The sequence below is a fragment of the Sorex fumeus genome, unplaced genomic scaffold, assembly GCF_029834395.1.
Source record: "Sorex fumeus unplaced genomic scaffold, SorFum_2.1 ptg000061l, whole genome shotgun sequence".
NCBI classification, from domain to species: Eukaryota; Metazoa; Chordata; class Mammalia; order Eulipotyphla; family Soricidae; genus Sorex; species Sorex fumeus.
This window is the reverse complement of record NW_026606118.1, coordinates 29,225,480-29,243,634: the sequence shown is the minus strand read 5'-3', so window position 1 is coordinate 29,243,634 and position 18,155 is coordinate 29,225,480. Positions and strand designations below refer to the sequence as shown.

The window sequence follows — 18,155 nt, the reverse complement described above, 5'->3', positions numbered from 1 at the left end:
GGGCACATGGGCTATGGGACACCAGGAGCACAAGGCTTGGGGCCTGTGAAGTCTGGCACTGACCATTCCACTTTAAGACTTGTACTACTTCTGCTTCCACAAAATTCTTCATTTTAATTTTTTTCTCCTCCTTTCTCCTCTCCCTTGTTGAAGGTACCTGAGGGTGCCAGGGCTGCTCCAGGTGGTACTTAAGAGGGCTATGCAGTGACAGGGATCAAATTTGAGACCTTACACATACAAGGCATGTTCTATTCTACATCTCTGAGCCACATCCTGACTTGCACAAATTTCCCTTTACTTTCAGGAGAATGTCCATGCAAATTAACACTGTTCACTAACAAAACTTAGTATCTGTCTTGAGCCACCTGCTCTTTCTTTGCTCCTACTCCACTCTGAGGGTGCTCAGGGGACCATACCCAGTGGCAGGAATCAAAAAGGAGTCAGCCATATTGCATGGCAAAGGTCTGAACTCTTGTACTATCTCGCCAGCCTCAAATTAAGGTTTTTTTTTCTCCCTTTTTTGGGTCATACCCGGTGATGCACAGGGGTTACTCCTGGCTCATGCACTCAGGAATTACCCCTGGCGGTGCTCAGGGACCATATGGGATGCTGGAAATCGAACCCAGGTTGACCATGTGCAAGGCATACACCCTACCTGCTATTGCTCTAGCCCCTCAAATTAAGTTTTAAGGAAAAAAACTTTAGAACTAAGACAACTTCCATTAAGAATACTAAATTCCTAGTTCCAAATGATTTTAAATTTCCAAATGATTCAAAATTTCTGCATGGAGTGGTAGCTCATTTACTCCACAGCCAAAAAACTTGTTTTTTTCATCTTAAAGGGTTTGAGACTCATGACTTTGGACTACTATAGGACTAGAAAATTTCCTCTTAGTTTTATTATCCCCTCCCCCCACCAAATAATTACCAGGGTCCCCCTATCTATTTGCCTACATCCTCCTCCTCCACTTATATGGCGAATGTCAAATGAAGAAATCACAAAATTTTGTGATGCCTAAGTCAGCTTAAGATACTCTGGATTCCTTCTATTTCTCTCTCTCTCTCTCTCTCTCTCTCTCTCTCTCTCTCTCTCTCTCTCTCTCTCTCTCGTAGGATTACTCACTCTGGGGCAAATCAGCAGAGCAGGCAGCCAAGACTGAGAGGACATCCAACAACCCTACAAGAAGTTCTCTTGTCGGGAAATAAAGGCCTCCTGCTGAAATCACTTACAGGAGCCTCAACCCCAAGCTGCTTCTCAACTGCTGGCCTCAAATCTCTGTGATGCGGCAACCATTGCGGCAAGGTTTTGGGACACATTATTACACGCCAAGAGGTAACGACTGTGATGCAATAAAAGGAGTCAGTGATCACACCTGAGGTGACATTAGCTCTAACCAGAGGCTTTTGGATTTGTGATTCTATTTCCTTTCTATGCAAGAATGGCAGACTTAGTTAGGGCCCTTCAGGATGCCTCGGAGTAAATTCCTAAGTCCTCTATAGGGAGGAAATGCCAAGGGGCCAAGGGACAGCAGAGTGGCAGAAAGCCTGCTCTGCAGACTGGCAGGAGGGCACCGTGACTCCTCACATTGCTGCACATGGCAAACGTGAACACTTCGGCGACTCAACCAAGAGTGCATCCCCCTGACCTCCCACCCCTCCCCTCTCCATCAGCAATGGGCAAAGGATGGGGGGAAAAAATCAAATGAGAAACAGAATAACGCGAAGGCAAATGCGAAGTGAGAATAGCACAGGAGAACCAGGACATGAAGGCAAAGAGAGCTGAAAGTTCACCCACCCGCAGCCGTCTGCTGGCTCTTACCGGGGGCCGGCTCTGACTCCACAGATATCCCCTCTTCCAGGGGGGCTTCCTCTACCTTCACTAGAGGTGTTCGGCTCTTCAGGGATGGCTCGTTGGCAACGCGCGGAGTTTCCTTGTCAGGGTCTTTTCTCTCGGTTTCTCTCTTGACAGGGCGAACATTGCCCGGGGAAGCGGGTCGGGGCTGAGCAGGGCTCACTTTGCCTGGTCCTGAAGGCAGGGCAGACATTGGTCTGGGTGTGCCAGGTAAATGAGGAAAGGATTTGGATGGGAGCCTGGGCAATAAACAAATGGAAAAGGAAGTCAGTGCAGATTTTCTAGAATCTTCCTCCCCCACCCCTCTACCATGTCAAGGGATAAAACTATCTATGAGCTCTTGTCTCTTATGTGCCAAACACACACACACACACACACACACACACACACACACACCCCTTAGAGACACCCCAGTTTTTTTTTTTTAAGGAAAATGGTTTATTCCCTAAGTCAAGGCCAGACAGCATGGCAGAAGAGCTCAAAGGTTGGAGGCTACTGATTCTCCAATGTGGACTAGAACAGCGAGTCTACTTTACGTACCAAAGTCGAGAGGAGGCTGGTGATCTGGTTTTGGGATTGGATGGTGAGAGAGCCCTTCGGAAGCCAGTGGTGAGGTGGAAGGGCACATTCTCTCTGTCCCGCTCTCTTTTATAGCCCTAAATCCAGAGAAACATGATCATTGGGTTTTTTTCCATGTATAGGACAATTACCTTCAGAATACCCGATAGTAGAGCCACCATCTACTTTTTTTTTTTGCTTTTTGGATCACACCAGTGATGTTCAAGGGTTACTCCTGGTTCTGCACTCAGGAATTACTCCTGGAGGTGCTCAGCGGATGATATAGGATGCTAGGAATTGAACCCGGGTTGGCCGCATGCAAGGCAAAAGGCCCTACCTGCTGTGCTATGGTTCCATCCCCTGAGCCACCATCTATTTTAATGACTTTTGAGAAATAGATTCTAAGTTTTCCCATATTTATTCATTCCACCCCACTGCAAGACCAAGGAGCTTAATAGAGCTTTAATTAAAATGGCCCTTTCATGTCTTTTGTTTTTGGGCCACACACACCATTGCTCAGGACTCACTCTTGGCACTGCAAAGGAATGAACTGAGGTCAGCTGTACAGAGGCAAATGCCTTAACCCCCGTACTTTCTCACTGGCTTCCCTCCCCACCTTCATTCTTAAGGATTTTAATTTTTTCAGCCCAGATGAAAAACGAATTTATATCTGCTATATTAGACATTAACTCATTTTTTCCCCCTTCGTATTGATTGCTATACAAGCCTCTTCAACATTCTCATGTAAGGAAAGGCAGGTTTGCGGTGGGGGATTTTAGCAGTCTTTAGTATTCTTACTAGGCATGAAACTGAAATTCTAGAATGGGTCAAAGCTTCGGCTTCCCTCTGACTGCTCACGAGAAATTCAGCTGGAGAGATGCAAAGTGGAAATGGGTAAAGGGAAGCAGAAGGAGTTGGAATAGTCTAAAATCAACCAGGAGGGCCAGGGAAGTGGCTCAATGGCAGAACATTAGGCGGGCAAGTGTGGGGTCCTGAGCTCTCTCAACAGCACTACTTAACAACAAAAGAAAAACAAGGACAAAAAGTGCCAAGTCAATGGGAACAAAACTCATTTTTGTTGGTTGGGGCACCTGGGGGAGTGCCTTAAGCCCTTCCTCTGTGGGACACCAGCAGGAAAGCAAGGGAGGAAAGGGCTGCCCCAACAGGTTGAGGCCAGTAGCTGCAGGAGGCCCAATGCTTTCCTTCTTCCCAGCCAGGCTCAAAGGGCAACTCCCCATGCCTTCTTGTCCCTACTTCTCTCCTGTGTCCTCACTGTGTATCTCCATTCTCTACTGCATCTCCACCCTTCCTAGTGTCCTAGATGATGGACTGGCGACAGCTGGGAGAAAACACCGAAGTACCAGTAAAGGAAAAGTTTTAGAAAAGCAGCAGCCTCCCCTTATCTAGAAGGATATGTTCAGAGACCTTCAGAGGAGCCTTAAATTGAAGATAGTACCAAGCCCTTTATTATACTGTTTTCCCCTGGAATAAAAATATCTGCGGGGGCGTCCTAGGTGATATTCCTCAGGTTTTCTCAGTCTAATCTGACCAGTAGTCTGACGGCCTGAGTGCTGCAAAGTGTACTCTCCTTAAATAGTCTTTATTAAAGTGCCATTAAAATCAATTCTTTCCCAAAATGGTTACTTCTAGTCACACTTGTCTCTGTGGTTTTCATTTTTGGGGAGAGGGGTACAGCAATGCTCTGGAGCTACTCCTGGTTCTGAGCTCGGGGGCACTTCTGGTGATGCTCAGGGCATAATACATTATTGCCAGATCTCGAACAGAGACTTCTGCATGCAAGGCATGTGCTTCAGCCCACTGAACTATCTCTCTGACCTCCACACTTGACTTTCTGAGTAGAGATCTAAGTCACTTTAAAACTGAACAATAAATTCAGTCTCACAAAATACATTTCAGATGCTCAATGGTAGTCTTTTATCTTTCAATGCCAGGCATCGAACTCAGGGCTTATACATGGAAGGTAAGTGCTTTCCCACCAAGCCACATCCCCGGTTACAGATATTTAAATTTAGATTTAAATGAATTAAAATTAAATAATATTTAAAAGGAAAAGAAAGAAAATGCTTTAATATCAAAATGACAAAAACAAACCTTACAAATAAACTTAACCAAGGAAGCAGAAACTATACACAGAAAACTAGAAATTCACACTACTGGGTGAAATTAAAGATAAATGGAAAGGCGTTCTGTGAGATTCCATGAAATCCTCATGAAAACCCAGCACCTTTTTTTTTTCAGACAGAAAATTCATCTGTAACACTATATTCATACGGAATGAAACTTGAGGGACTCTGAAGAACTTAAAAAAAAAAAGGATGAACAAGGTCTCACACCTTCTTGTTTCAAAATGAGAAGACATGAGACCTCCAAATTTGGGGTATACATACACAACAGAATACTGTAAGGAACAGCTGCAAGGAACAGTGAAGTCATGCAATTTGCTGCAACCTGGCTGAAACTAGAAGATACCATGTTGAGTGAATTGAGCCAGAAAAAGAAAGAAAATCATCAAGCACAGGATGATCTCACTTATCTATGGCATACAGAATGACTGGATGACGAAAGGTAATTTAGTAAAGGGGCTGGGGAATGCTGAGATCACCCTTGCCCTGAGTTTAGGGAGAAGGCAGAGAAGGAAAGAAATCAGTGGGGAAGGGGCAAGTTGAAAATGGGAAATAATGAAATAGGGCTTCAGTTATATCGGTGATGTGGGAGAGTTGCACAGCTGCATATTCAAAGCATAGACTCAACAACACTGAAAATTTCAGATCTAAGCTACAACCACTGAATTTTGTAATATGTCTGTCAAGGAGGCAGGCAGGAGGGCAAAGGTGGAAGAATCGAAGGAGTACACCATTGATGGAGGAAAACTGACACTGGTTATGGGACTGGTGCTGAAATATTATATGTATAAAACTCAACTATCTCAACAACTTTTAAAATCACAGTTCTTTAATTAAATAATTTTTTAAAAAAAATCAAAGCTAAGGTAATCAAAACAACATAGCACTGGCACAAAGACAGACCTATTACCAATGAAATCAAGCATAGCCCAGAAATAAACTCCTATATTTGGTAGAAGAACCACTGATAAGGATGCCGGATTATTCAAAGGAAGAACTGACAATTTCCCTGACAAATGATGCTGGGAAAACTAAAGAAAAGCAAAATTTAGGCCCTTACCTTCCCCACATTAAAAAAAAAAAATTAAAATGGGATTAAAGACCTAAACATAAAACTTACAATTATGGTTTTTTGGGGGAAGAAAACAGGGGAAAAGCTTCCTTGCACCAGGTTGGTAATGCTTTGGTAGATAGTTCATCAAAAGTATAGGGGAACAAAAGCAAAAACGGACAAATGGGAGTACAAATTTAAAAGCTTCTGTGTACCAAAGGAATGACAGACAAAGCAAGATAAAAAAAAAAAAAGAATGGAAGAAACAAACTGCAAGTCACATATTAGCCAGGGATTAATATCAAAATATATAAACATCTACTTCAACTCAGTAACAAAAAATTTAAAAATAAAAGACAGATACTGTAATTTCATTCAAGTAATCAAAAACATTTTTTGGGTAACAAAACAAAATTAAAGATTATAATTTTTAGAACTGGGAAAGGATATTCAAATTTTCTTCAAAGGTATTTCTTAAATGATGACAAATAACAACAACAAAATCCCAAACATGCAAAAATTGTTTAACATCACTTGTAGGTAAATGTAAATAAAAAGCATAATGAAATATCACTTTACACCCATTAGGATGGCTATCAGAAAAGAAAAAAAATGCTGGGGAAGATGTGGAAAATCAGGAATCATTATGCACTGTTGGCATATAAATGGTACAATCAGAAGGAAAAAGTATATAGCAGTTCCTCAAAAACTTAAAAAAATAAATTAAGGAGTTCTGCACACCCATGCCCATATCACAGAAGCTAATGGACAGATACACCTCAAACATTCATAAACAGATAAATAGAATGGCAGGATGTGATATCCATCCATCCATCCATCCATCCATCCATCCATCCACCCACCAACATGATAGAATGTTATTGGAATTAAAAACAAAAGAAATCCTGTTACAAGAAGCAACATGGAGAAAACTTGAGAACAACATTCTAAGTAGTAAGCCAGCCACAGAAAGACAAATATTGTATGATTCTAGTGGTATGAGGTACCTGGAGTTTTCAAATTTATAGGAATAGAAAAATGGTGGTCAGGAGCTGAGGAGGGAAAAACCAGACATGTTGCTGAATGTGTGCAATCTCAGTTTTGCAGTAATTAAAAAAATTCTGGAGACTGGCTGTACAATGCAAATAATTTAATTCTAATTAAAATGACTAAACTAAATAAAATGTCCTTTAAACTACAATGAGACACTTAAAAATGAAATCAAATTAAACGGAAAATCCAGTTTTAAGCTCCTAGCCACTTTTGAGATGTTTAATAGCTCTTCGTAGATATTACTTAACTGAATTCTACAGTGTACCTATAGGCTCTGACTTTCTTGCTGTTTCCAGCTATAAGATTCTACCTAAAGAATTGCCAGTGGGCTAGAGAAATAGCTTGGTATGCTTCATGCAGTAGGCCTGGGTTCTATGCCCACTGCAGGATCCCCCAAGACAAAGTTGGAGCAGCTCCCAAGTACTGTTGGGAAACCTACCACGGGGGAAAAAAAAGAATTAAAAAAGAGAGGAGAGAACTGGTTGTGAAGAAGTGAAAAGAAAAACATATTAAACACAGAAAGAAACCAAATATGTTAAAAACAAAAAGCAATGCTGGTGAGAAAGTGGGGGTTCCAGATCAGGGGACCGGTCTCAATCATTCAACCTGCTTGACCTGTGGGTCAACCCTCATCCTTCCATCCTGGAGTGCTTGCTGAGTTTTGTTTTTAGCCATTACAAGGTATTTTTCCTTGGGGAAGCACTTTCCCTCCATCCTACATGTAAGAATCGTTAAACTATAACCAGCAATGAGCCAGTGCTTAATCTACAAGTGAGAATAAACTTTATCTGGGGTGTGTTAGGGACTGCATTCTGGGAGACACCACCAAGGGAAGGTTACATAAATGCTCCAATGAGGGAAAAAGTACTTTTCTCATCTAGGCACAAATGCCTCCTCTGCATAATCAAGCAATCATTGAAAGGGGGGAAAAACAGATGAAAGGGAGGGAGGAACGTCTGTTACACTGTGTATCACTCTTTAGCACTCTCCCCCTGAAGGTGTCAGGACACTGGTTTGTTGAGGTGATGCATGAAGCTAGAAAATTTATGTAGCCATATGTAGACATATCTAAACTGTATTTTCCTAATGGTCTCTAATTCGATTTGAATTAGCGCCCACTTAGTATTTCTGAAGCACCAATATGATAATGAAGGAAAATATCCCATACATCAAAAGTAGGGTTTTTTTTTTTTTTAACTTTTTCACCTTTTGTTAGAAGAGCTAGAGGTGTGACTCAATCAGGAATTTAAACTGATTTCTAAGAGCCCAAAGGGCTCGGAAGTAAATTGCCTGGAGGCAGAGCTATCAAGCTCTTACAACTCTTAAATTATCCTCAAAGGCCTAAGCAAATGCTTTTAAGTGTCCATCAGCTTTATGAATCTAAATTGCTCTGGGAAGTTAAGATTTTAAGAAATGATTCCAACCCTTCATTAAGGAATGATGGGAGAGAGGGAGCAGGAACCTTTTGCTTGACTGGTGTGTCTTTTAAGACTAGAATCTAATGCCTGAAGATCCTAGAACAAAGGCTGTCTTTCAAGGGATACCAAATAACATTAAGTTTAAGGTATAGAAAAACTCCTTAGAGACATAAAGGGATCTCACTGCAGTTACAGCATGGTAAAAACACTTGTTCAGCCAGTTGCCAGTAATATTAGTACAAATTATATTGTTTTTCAAAAAATCTGAGTTATAATTACCTTTCGAGAATCAATTAGCACATAACTAGTGTTCTCAAAATACATTGTCATTATATTTTAAGATTTAGATCTTGACAGGGATTAGCTACAGGGGACAGGGAGTCATGTCCAGCTTGGAGAAACTCAGGAGTACTCAGGGGTTACTCCTGGTGCTCAGTGATCTAGTACTCGGGCGACCATATAGGGTGCTGGGGATCAAACCTGGGTTAGCTAGGTCCCAGGCAAGCAGCTTACCTGCCGTACTATTTCTCTGGGCCTGAACTATTCAGATTTAAAAAAGTGTTTTATTTTGCTTTATTAGTGAATCCTATTTGGGATCTGGTTAGCTTCTGGGTATTGCTGGTATAAACAGAAGAGGCAGCTTGAGAGGTGATTGAGAAGCTGGAAAAAATGGTTGTGGGAAGGTGCAATGGTGGTGGGATTGGTATTGGAATGTTGAATGCAATAAATCATGAACAACTTTCTAAAAAGAAAAAATTAAAAAAAGGGTCGGAGCAATAGTACAGGTAGGGCATTTGCCTTGCACGCGGCCAACCTGGGTTCAATCCCTGGCATCCCATATGGTAGCCCAAGTACCGCCAGAAGTAATTCCTGAGCCCAAAGGCAGGAAGAACACCTGAACAGCTGGGTGTGACCCCAAAAGCAAATAAATAAATAAATAAATAAATAAAATGGAGAAGCAGTGCAGACCAGACCTTCCCTTCAGAGGTTTTCTGACTTTTGACAAAGTGTTGGCATCACATTTACTTGGAAGCACCAGCAGCACCTTGAATATAATGTTCTTTCCCAAATTCAGATTTTTATGGGAGGCAAAGATCCGCCAGTGAAAAGTGAATAAGAGAAACCTACTGCCCTGCCAGCCAGCTTCAAGACTGGTGGATGGATGAGATAATGGAGGTGGCCATCTCCTGCTCTTTCACCCACACTTCACCCTGGGGTGGGGGTCTACTCTACATAAAATCAGCACAAGCTCCCAGACTCGCCAGGTTGCTCCCAACAGCTACTCACCGCTGTGCCATGCATTGTCCTTCTCCTCGCAGAGCCCTCAGGTGGCGTTACAAAGAGTTTTGGTCGGTCCATCGAATTTCTAGAGTGTGCAGCTTTGTAGGACATGGTGTTGAAGGGGCTGCAAGATGCTGAACGAGGACAAATGGGGATAACTAGGGTGCAGGTGATTGTTTTACACACAAGAGTGCCAGAGGAGCAGTTGGAGGAAAGTTGAGAGCAGGTTCAGGAAAAGGAGCGAAGCAGAAATAGAAAGAAAAGTAGGAAGAAGAGTTATTACCTAAAGACGTCCAGAACCATCACTGCCAGCTCTCCTCACATCTTAGCCACTTACTGTTTGTCCAAAAGGGATGCATATGCAAATGAAAAGTCTGGATCATATAAGATATCTGGCTTTTTAAATACAAATTAAGTACATAAGTGTCATCCAATCTTTATGGAAAGCAAAGGTCTTATATTCTGATAATCTGATGGTTCTGGTAAAACTCTATATTAGTGACAGAAGATAATCTTATATAGGGACCAGTATGTACTCAGATTTTTTTCCCAGTTAGTTTTAAGATGAAACAAAAGGTGGAAAAGACAGGAAGCAAGCAAGCGACAGGCAAAGCATGATATGCTACAACTAATTCAGGAGTAAAGTTTAACACTGGCAGTAAGGAAAATAAGCAACTGCATTTGCAAACTGTAAAATGATCAAGTCTTACCAGGTGTTAAGACTCATTACAATGACAACTAATAATTCCTAGCGTAAAGTTATATAAATGCTTTATTTCTTTAAAGGTTAAATTAAATGCATGCTTAGGGTTTCTCCAAAGCCAAGACATTTGATTCTTTATAACAAGCAGCAGTAGAACAAATGAAATATACAGAATATGGGGGAGATGAATGGAATCACTTAAAACAGAATAGAACACAAGTACGTCAGAATTCTAAAGCAAAGCTAAGTCACAAACAGCTTCACAGCTATCAAGATGGAATATTTTAAGAAAGCCACCTACTTTCTCATAGTTCTTTTTCAAAAAACATCATTAATGCGGTGATTATGACCAACAAGGGACTGAAAACAATCTATCTTCCACTGCATTGTATCAGATTGTGGGCACTAAGACTTTTAGGACTGATTTTCAGATCTCTTTCAGAAACCTTGTTTCTAGCAAAAAATATGACAGGATTATTCTTGAGGAGAATACTACATTTTATAAAATGACTTTATGTAACTCTAGCCACCATAACAAGCCTTTAGCATAAAGTTAAAACCTCAGTTCACAGAACAAATTTCAGATAATCTTAAAGTCAATAACTAAGCTGAAGTATTTGTTATTTTGGCTTAACCTACAGACTAAAATTGCACCAGATTGCACCTTCTCATTATCACTGAGCGTTTAAGACTGTAACTAGCCTGAAAACAGCAACCTCCTTCCCATCTTCTATTCTGCTTCCTCAGGATAAAATAAAACCACTTTCCCCTGTTCTGGTTCTCCTTAAAAGAAAATGTGTGCCTTTGACCAGTAAACTGACACAAGCTTTGCCTGAGACTTTAGTGGTGAAGGAAGGTTCTACAGTGCTGCGAGAAAGGATGATCTCTTTTCTTTTGTCTTGTCAATATAGGGGTAAGTATTCCAACAGAACATTTCTTCAAGTGTCTTAAAGCATTTACATTTCCCAGACAAGGTAGAGTTCATTAAAGCAAAAACTTTTCCGAGTTAATCAAATGCATTTAGAGACCAACATTCTGTTACTTCCTGGAGAGTAAGAATGAGAGTTCTACGTGGCCCAGGGCACAGCCAGTGGCCACTCACTGACCTTGGCTTCGGACACGGAAACCTGTGACACAGTCAGGCTTTGAGTCTGACATGGAAAAGGGAATGCATATAAGAAATATGATTTCTCTCTCCTCCAGTGGAAAGTAATAATTTCAGGAGGAATTTATAGGACATTTCCTGGAAGTAAGTCAATCTCCTCCTGCCTTCTAGTTGATTTTTCATTATAGTACTATGGTAGGATTAGGAGAAAGTGAAATATCCTTGGATAGACACTCTATATGAGATTACTATCAAATCTAATGATCCAAATTAGTTTGAATTCGAATTATCTGGGAGTTTGTTTTTGTTTTTGTGCCATACCCCATGATGCTCAGGGGTTACTCCTGGCTCTGGGTTCAGGGATCACTCCTGTTAGTGCGCAGGGGATCATATGGGATGCTGGGATCTAACCTGGCTCAGTCATATGCAAAGCAATTGTCGTACCTGCTGTACTAATGCTCTGGCCCCTTATCTGAGAAATTGGCTAAAATAAACACTGCAAAATCTTTCGTAGGACATTACACTTTATGGACATTCTTAACAGCAACAACTGAAAAGACCCGAAATATTAAAGTCAATGATTATAATAATTTTACTCCTGAAAAAGTAATATGAACAATATATAGTTGTGATTTTTTCCCCCAGAAAGTGCTCTCTGCATCTCAAAGTAATTTAATTAAACTGATTTACTTTATTGAAATATCTTTGAGAAAGTCTTATGCAATCTTTTATTTCCTTGGATTCCTGGTAGTAAGCATGTGTAATTGTAATATTCAATATGTACTATCTGAAACAATGGGTGCAAAGTTAAGCAGTTCAAATGGTTGGAGTATAATACAGAGAATAGGAAAAACAGCATAAGAAAATGATATTAGTATTTGCTGAGTGGCTACTATGTGCAGGTATTCTTCTAACTAGGTATTTAATGTATTATCCCATTTAATACTTCTAATAATCACAAAACTTTACAAATATATTTTTTAAATGGTCATGGAAAAGTCAATCCAAAGAAATGCTCACAAATGAGAGGTAAGAGATTCTGGTTTCCAATTCTCAACTGCTGTATTTCCTGTCCTGGGGAATTTAGCAATCACCAGGCACCCTGGGGGTGAGCATGCTGACACTGATTTACAATACAATTTGCTACTGTAAAGCTGGCTCTGGACACAGGCTTATCAACAGTAACTGTCAACAGAGATGAAGTCACAGAGCAAACATGAAATGGGAAGACAAGAGACAATAATCACGGAGAATAAATAATAAAGTAAAAATGATGGAAAAAGTGTTCTTGACAAGTGAAGTATGAGATATTTACACACATAATTACAGATGGAAAAAATTAACAGTTTCAATCATTAAACAACTTATATCAAAGTGACAACAGGTTAAAAATAAACTGAAAAATGTATTAGTAACAAAGACAACTCAAGAAGTTGTACCCACTAAACGGTTTCACACTAAAATACGTTACACCAAAGTTAGCACTTTGTGAGAAGAATGGAAAAAATTGCTAAGCAAAGAGCAGGCAATGAGCAGATATACAGCACCTTGATTGGGCAGAGCGATGATGACGGAAACTGGAAAGATGGATTAATAGACTGGGTAGAAAACGAGAAATGATGCCGGAAAAGACTAGAGAAAATGCGAAAGAATCAACAAAGCTCAGAGATGACAGAAAGAGCAGAGAAACCAATTTTTCGAGCTGTGAGACAGTGCTTTGCTATGAAACAGCAAACAGTTTTGTGGAAACACTGAAGCATGAGCCCTAAACTTAGATTCTCGGAAACAGAAGGACTGAAATGCAGCTTTGCAGGTATTTCAACTTGTTGAACAAAGCAAAATAGTCATGAATTTTATAAAAATATAAAACTCATAGGCATTAAGAAAAAAAAACACCATTTCATGCAATGATCTGTGCTTTTTTTCCTCCAAGAAGACTTCAGGTGCAATGTGACAGTGGACAGAAGCACAGGACAATGCGGTGACTGAAATGGGGTGCACATAATATCTCTCAGGATGCTGAGGGTGGCAGGGTCTGCAGGAAGAGCCAGCCAACAACTTAGAAGGGATTCTGGGTAAGTCCACTCCTTGTTTTCTATAAGCAGAGAGTAGAAATACCCCTCATTTGTTTTCTCTGCTGTCTCCCAGGGGTACTGTGAGAATCAGAGGTGACCTTCATTAGCACTCTGGGTGCTGTAGATAAAAGACATTATAAAACCACGAAGAATGATAACTTGTAAAAAGAGGGCTAATGAACAGGAAGAGGCTTGCACAGACAAGAACTTTAAAAGGGAACATTATGTAGAGGTTATGCAATTTCCTAAACCCAGGGACGAGGGCTCACCTACTTAGGTGTAACAACTGCGCCCAAAGATATGTCAGAAGAGCCAGAACCAACCTACCATGAGAGAGATGTTTCTGAAAACCTAACTCCTATTTTTCCAGCTGCAGACAGGCTCTATACAAAGTTCCATTTACTTAATGGACTTATTCAGGCATGTTTTGTACTGAAAAAAGAGTTGAGGAGCTATAACTAATTACAACCAGTAGTTGGCATGTTTTACATTATTTTCAAAGACAGTAACAAGTAAGAACTCTAAAATTAGTCTTCTCCATGACTCTTTGGGGTTTTGGAAGGGACCATTCCTAGATTACATGCTAAAGGCTGGCAGAGGGAAAGATAAAGGGCTAATTCACAGCCACATTAGAAAACTGTCTGCTTTGTTATTATTTTCAAATGTAGATGTTCCAGTACTAAATATTGAATTCTTTCTCTTTTGATCAGTTCTGCAGGGGCAGAAAATCAGGTGAGGGATAGTTTTGTTTGGATAAGGTGTGAAAGGACAGAAGTCTGAAGCCATTTGATCACAAGGAGGGCAGCCCTTGTCTGCCTTTGTCTGTATCTGGCATCCAGATAAGAAGCAAAGATGAATGCTAAGAGGAGACAATGCCAGGGCTGGGAAACCAACACCAAGAGTCATACTTCCAAAGCCATACCATCCCGAGCAGAGAGAAGCGTGCAGTGGGTAAAAAGGGGATCGATACTTTGAGGAATACTGGTTGTTCAGACTGGCTTCGAAAGAAGGACTTAACCTCACCAGAAAAGGTGCACTGTGATCATTTTACCTGAATCTCCAGACAAGGCAGCTGTACTTTTACTTCTGGCCAGGAACGAATGTGTGGGCGTCAGCAGTCTGTTAACAACGCTGCTCTCCCATGGGCTGAGCTGCAGGCGGCGAGCTAAACGTCACCACATAAGCGAGATGTTAGAAGCATTCTTTCCAGGGGCAAGAGGGCGTAGGGTCCCACAACTATCACTTCCACCTGCGGCCCTTCCAGAGACACCAGGAATTCCAGGGAGGGCGGGCGGCACTGTCAGAGCCATGGGAACCTGTCCCCAAAGAACAACTAGTCTCTGAGCCCTTCTTTGGGATGTTATGTGTTGGGCAGGTTCTGTTTTATAGATGATTTTGCTCACTCCCCATTCAATCATCAATAAGTAACCCATAGGCAACAAAACAGGAATATCACTTTGACTACAGGTTTGGTCTGGACTGCTGACTCCAGCTGTATGTGTCTGCCTTCATCAGGATGGCACCCGCCTCAGTCAAAACATTTCCTAAGTACCCTGAGTCGTCGACAGGTTAGGGCAAGACTGGATTCACTCATAAACAGAGTCAAGATCATTGTTAGATATTTTCAGATCACCATCTGCTTTACTTAGGTAAGTGGGGGTAATGAGTATACGATGAAAGAGGATTCATGTAAAGTTCTGCAGAGGATTTCTTTCTGACTTTTCCATTCAGCAAGCGAGGTTCTTTCAGGTCCCTGTTTGGCAATGACATAAAAAAAATTCTGGTGCTAAGGTTTACTATAAACATAATAGTATGGAGTACTAGTGGATGAGAAACTGAGAAAGCAAAAATAAAATATTGCAATGAAGTGTCATCCCAAGTTATACTGGACTGTGACTGATCCCATAGGACAGGGGGTTAAGATTATTGTTAGGAAACGTATGCCAATTATAAATTAATTAATTTGCTCATATTGTTTGTTGGCTTCCACTGAGGGCCTATGAAAACCGAGAAGCTACTTTCAAAAAAACATCTGGAAAAGAATTTACAAAATTCTCCCACCAAAGTATATTACCACAACAGTAGAGCCATCATACATCTCTATTTTTAGAACACACTTCCGAAACACTCATCAATCTTTTAAACTATCTAAAATTCAGGTTCTAATGTTCTGTACCATAAACATCTGGTACAAGTCCTTTGCTCTACAGCAGTTGTTCTTCTGACCACTTTTCAAGTGTCAAATTTTTAAAGGAACATATTTAAATTCTAGGAAATGAGCTGTAGTTAATAGGTCATCAGTGTTGATCTTCTTAGGAAAACATTTGCTCCTCTTTTTAAAGGGAAGCATTAATTTCCAATAAGTACCTTACTTATTTGAATTTATTTGAAAAGAATAGATTTTTGGTCATTACCCTGTTGAATGTAAAAATTATGCAAATTAGTCTACTATGCAAATCAGTGGAATTGGTCATTATATTTTCTATTTTCTATTTGCTATGCAAATCTTCCAGATTAAATTAAATCTTTATCTGCCATGGAGACATTAGTAAAAATGATTTAAAAACTATTTTAATGGTTCTATATTTCGCAGAATACACAACAGTGTAGGTAAAAGCCATCATAAGCAATAGGAGAACAGTGTTTGCACCTATGTTTGAGTTCTGGTGTCCATGTGCATCAAAAATAAGATATAATGTGACATTAAATTGGGATACAATCATAGAAGAAAGTCAGTGGGCTAAAATCTTTGGGGTGAGTTAAAAACATCAAGAGAACACTGTTCAGTAGATGAGAAAGGGAAGAAAAGATACCTGCTTACTAATGGATAAACTATGAGTGGTTTAGAGCTAGTTTACCATCAAGGACAGATCTTCCCCGCCTTCCCCTTTAGAATCTCAATTACAGAATCTAAATGGCATCAACTAAAGAATGGTGCTCAAATAAAGATGATTTAGTTTAAAGCAATTCCAAAGAGGTGTATTCTATAATTCCAACACTGGGGATTTTGCTAGGAGAAACATGCTTTTCTACCACACTCATAATCTAACTCTCCCTTAATAAGAGTGAGGCTGATCACTTCCAAAGCATAACCATAACTATTTAGGAAAATTTTTCTTTTTTAACATAGAGAGGTTTGATTTTTAAGATGATAAATTCTTGAAGAGTCTCATTAAACAACTCTCAGTACTGATCCTATTTAAGAATTTAAAAAAGATAATGCAGTAACAGACTGTCTGAACTGGAGGTGGGAACATGGGGACAGACAGACATTCTGAATATCTGCACTGTCCCACACATCCAGAAGTAGGAACCATGATTTCCGTTCCAGATGAGGGCTGCTGTGTAGAAAGGCAGATGGTGCAGATATATATATATATATATATATATATATATATATATTTTTTTTTTTTATTAGGAGCAGGAAAGCTAGTGCTATATGAAGCTGTCCTTCTTTATGATAACATGCTGGCAATTAATTCATATTAAATAAGAACAAAAACACCCTGCTAAGGTCAAATAGAACATGCTAGTGGGCAGAATTCAGTCATGTCTATCACTACACCCTTTCATTGAGAGTACAAAAAAAAAAGTATGAACTATTTAAAAAAAGAGTAGGAAACTTCTTTCTTCCTTTTCTTCAAAGTCCCTACTCTTCTAAAGAAATAAGTGAGTTAGTGTTGCTCCCTTCCGCCTTTTCCCCCCCTGGGTAGCGGCCTCCTTGGAGCTTTTTGGAAAGCCAGGTATGGCCAATGGTGACAACTGAAACCTCATGGGAAGGGGGACATTCCCGGCTCGTCCTTCATGCCCTACTGAGGTCACGAGTTGCCCCCACGAGTGGCTCTCTGGCATGGCCATGGCTCCAGAGCCACAGAAACCAATCTCGTAATTATCTGGCTCTTGGCAGAAATACGTCCAGGCTTAATAAGTAAAATATCAGAAATCCAAAATCACGCAGCCACGCGACATCATATGGTTCTCATAACTAACTGTAGAAAACAAATTATTTCACAATGCCTTTTCAGCATTGGTGTAACCTCTAAACAATAATGGTGTAAACTCTAAACAATAATGGTGCATCTTTTGTTGAAATAATGAATGTAATCAAAGTAAAAAAAAAAAGTGAGTTAAACTGGTAGTATCTTTCCAGGGTGCAGGGTCCCTCTCTTGAGTCAATCACAGAAATCTCTAAAAATCAATTTCCTTCAACTCGTCATTTTATCAATCAACATGACATTATACTCATTTGGAAATATCAAACTATTTAAAGACTAGTAGGGCACAGGGGAAGAGCTAAAAGAATTTGTTCATGAGTTCTGGAGGGTCCGGGGAAAGTAATCGGTATAAAAATACTTTGTTAGTTTAAGTAACCAGTAGAGTTTTCCAGCACTGAGCATCTTAGTTATCACCTTTAAAGTCTGTGCTGCAGGTCTAAGAAAATATAAGCAACATAGCAATGGTCAGTCCTTACTTCCCTCCCTCTCTCCCTCCTGCCTTCTTTCTTCCCTCGTGGGTGGGCCACAACCAGCAGTTCTCAGGGGCTCTTTTTGGCTCTGTGCTTAGCTCAGGAGTGGCCCCAGGTTGGGTTCAGGCACTGTTTTTGGGTCTGTACTTAGGGAATCCTATGTGGTGCTGGAGATTTGAACAGGGGCTGGCAACATGCAAGGCAGATGCCTTGATCCCTGGATGATCTCTTCAGTCTCAAGATATTTTGCGTATGACCTCTAATAATTCAGGAAGAATATTCTCTAGTTTGATAATAAAGGTGTAATTACCTTTTTCTAAATTAGAAACATTCAAATTGAGAAGAATTTCTATTTTACCAAAAAGCCTAGGATCTCACTGTACTACTAAGGGTTTTGCCTATTTATTTATTTATTTATTTATTTAAGAAAAAGTTCCTTGGGTAACATGG

The 18,155-nt window shown here is 40.2% G+C and overlaps 1 protein-coding gene across 6 annotated transcripts in view; it reads right to left on the bottom strand.

Moving 5' to 3' along the window:
* MAP7 (microtubule associated protein 7) overlaps window positions 1-18,155 on the bottom strand; it is a 165,391-nt gene that overhangs the window by 14,627 nt on the left and 132,609 nt on the right. For 4 of the 6 annotated variants that reach the window (XM_056125987.1, XM_056125985.1, XM_056125984.1 and 1 more), the window contains 4 exons: window positions 14,292-14,405; window positions 9,364-9,515; window positions 2,393-2,508; window positions 1,820-2,091 (listed from right to left, as the gene is read on the bottom strand). In XM_056125987.1, the coding sequence (XP_055981962.1) occupies window positions 1,820-2,091; window positions 2,393-2,508; window positions 9,364-9,515; window positions 14,292-14,405 (654 nt within the window). The remainder of the gene's footprint in view (window positions 1-1,819; window positions 2,092-2,392; window positions 2,509-9,363; window positions 9,516-14,291; window positions 14,406-18,155) is intronic. The other 2 variants (XM_056125986.1, XM_056125989.1) reach the window with 1 other exon arrangement.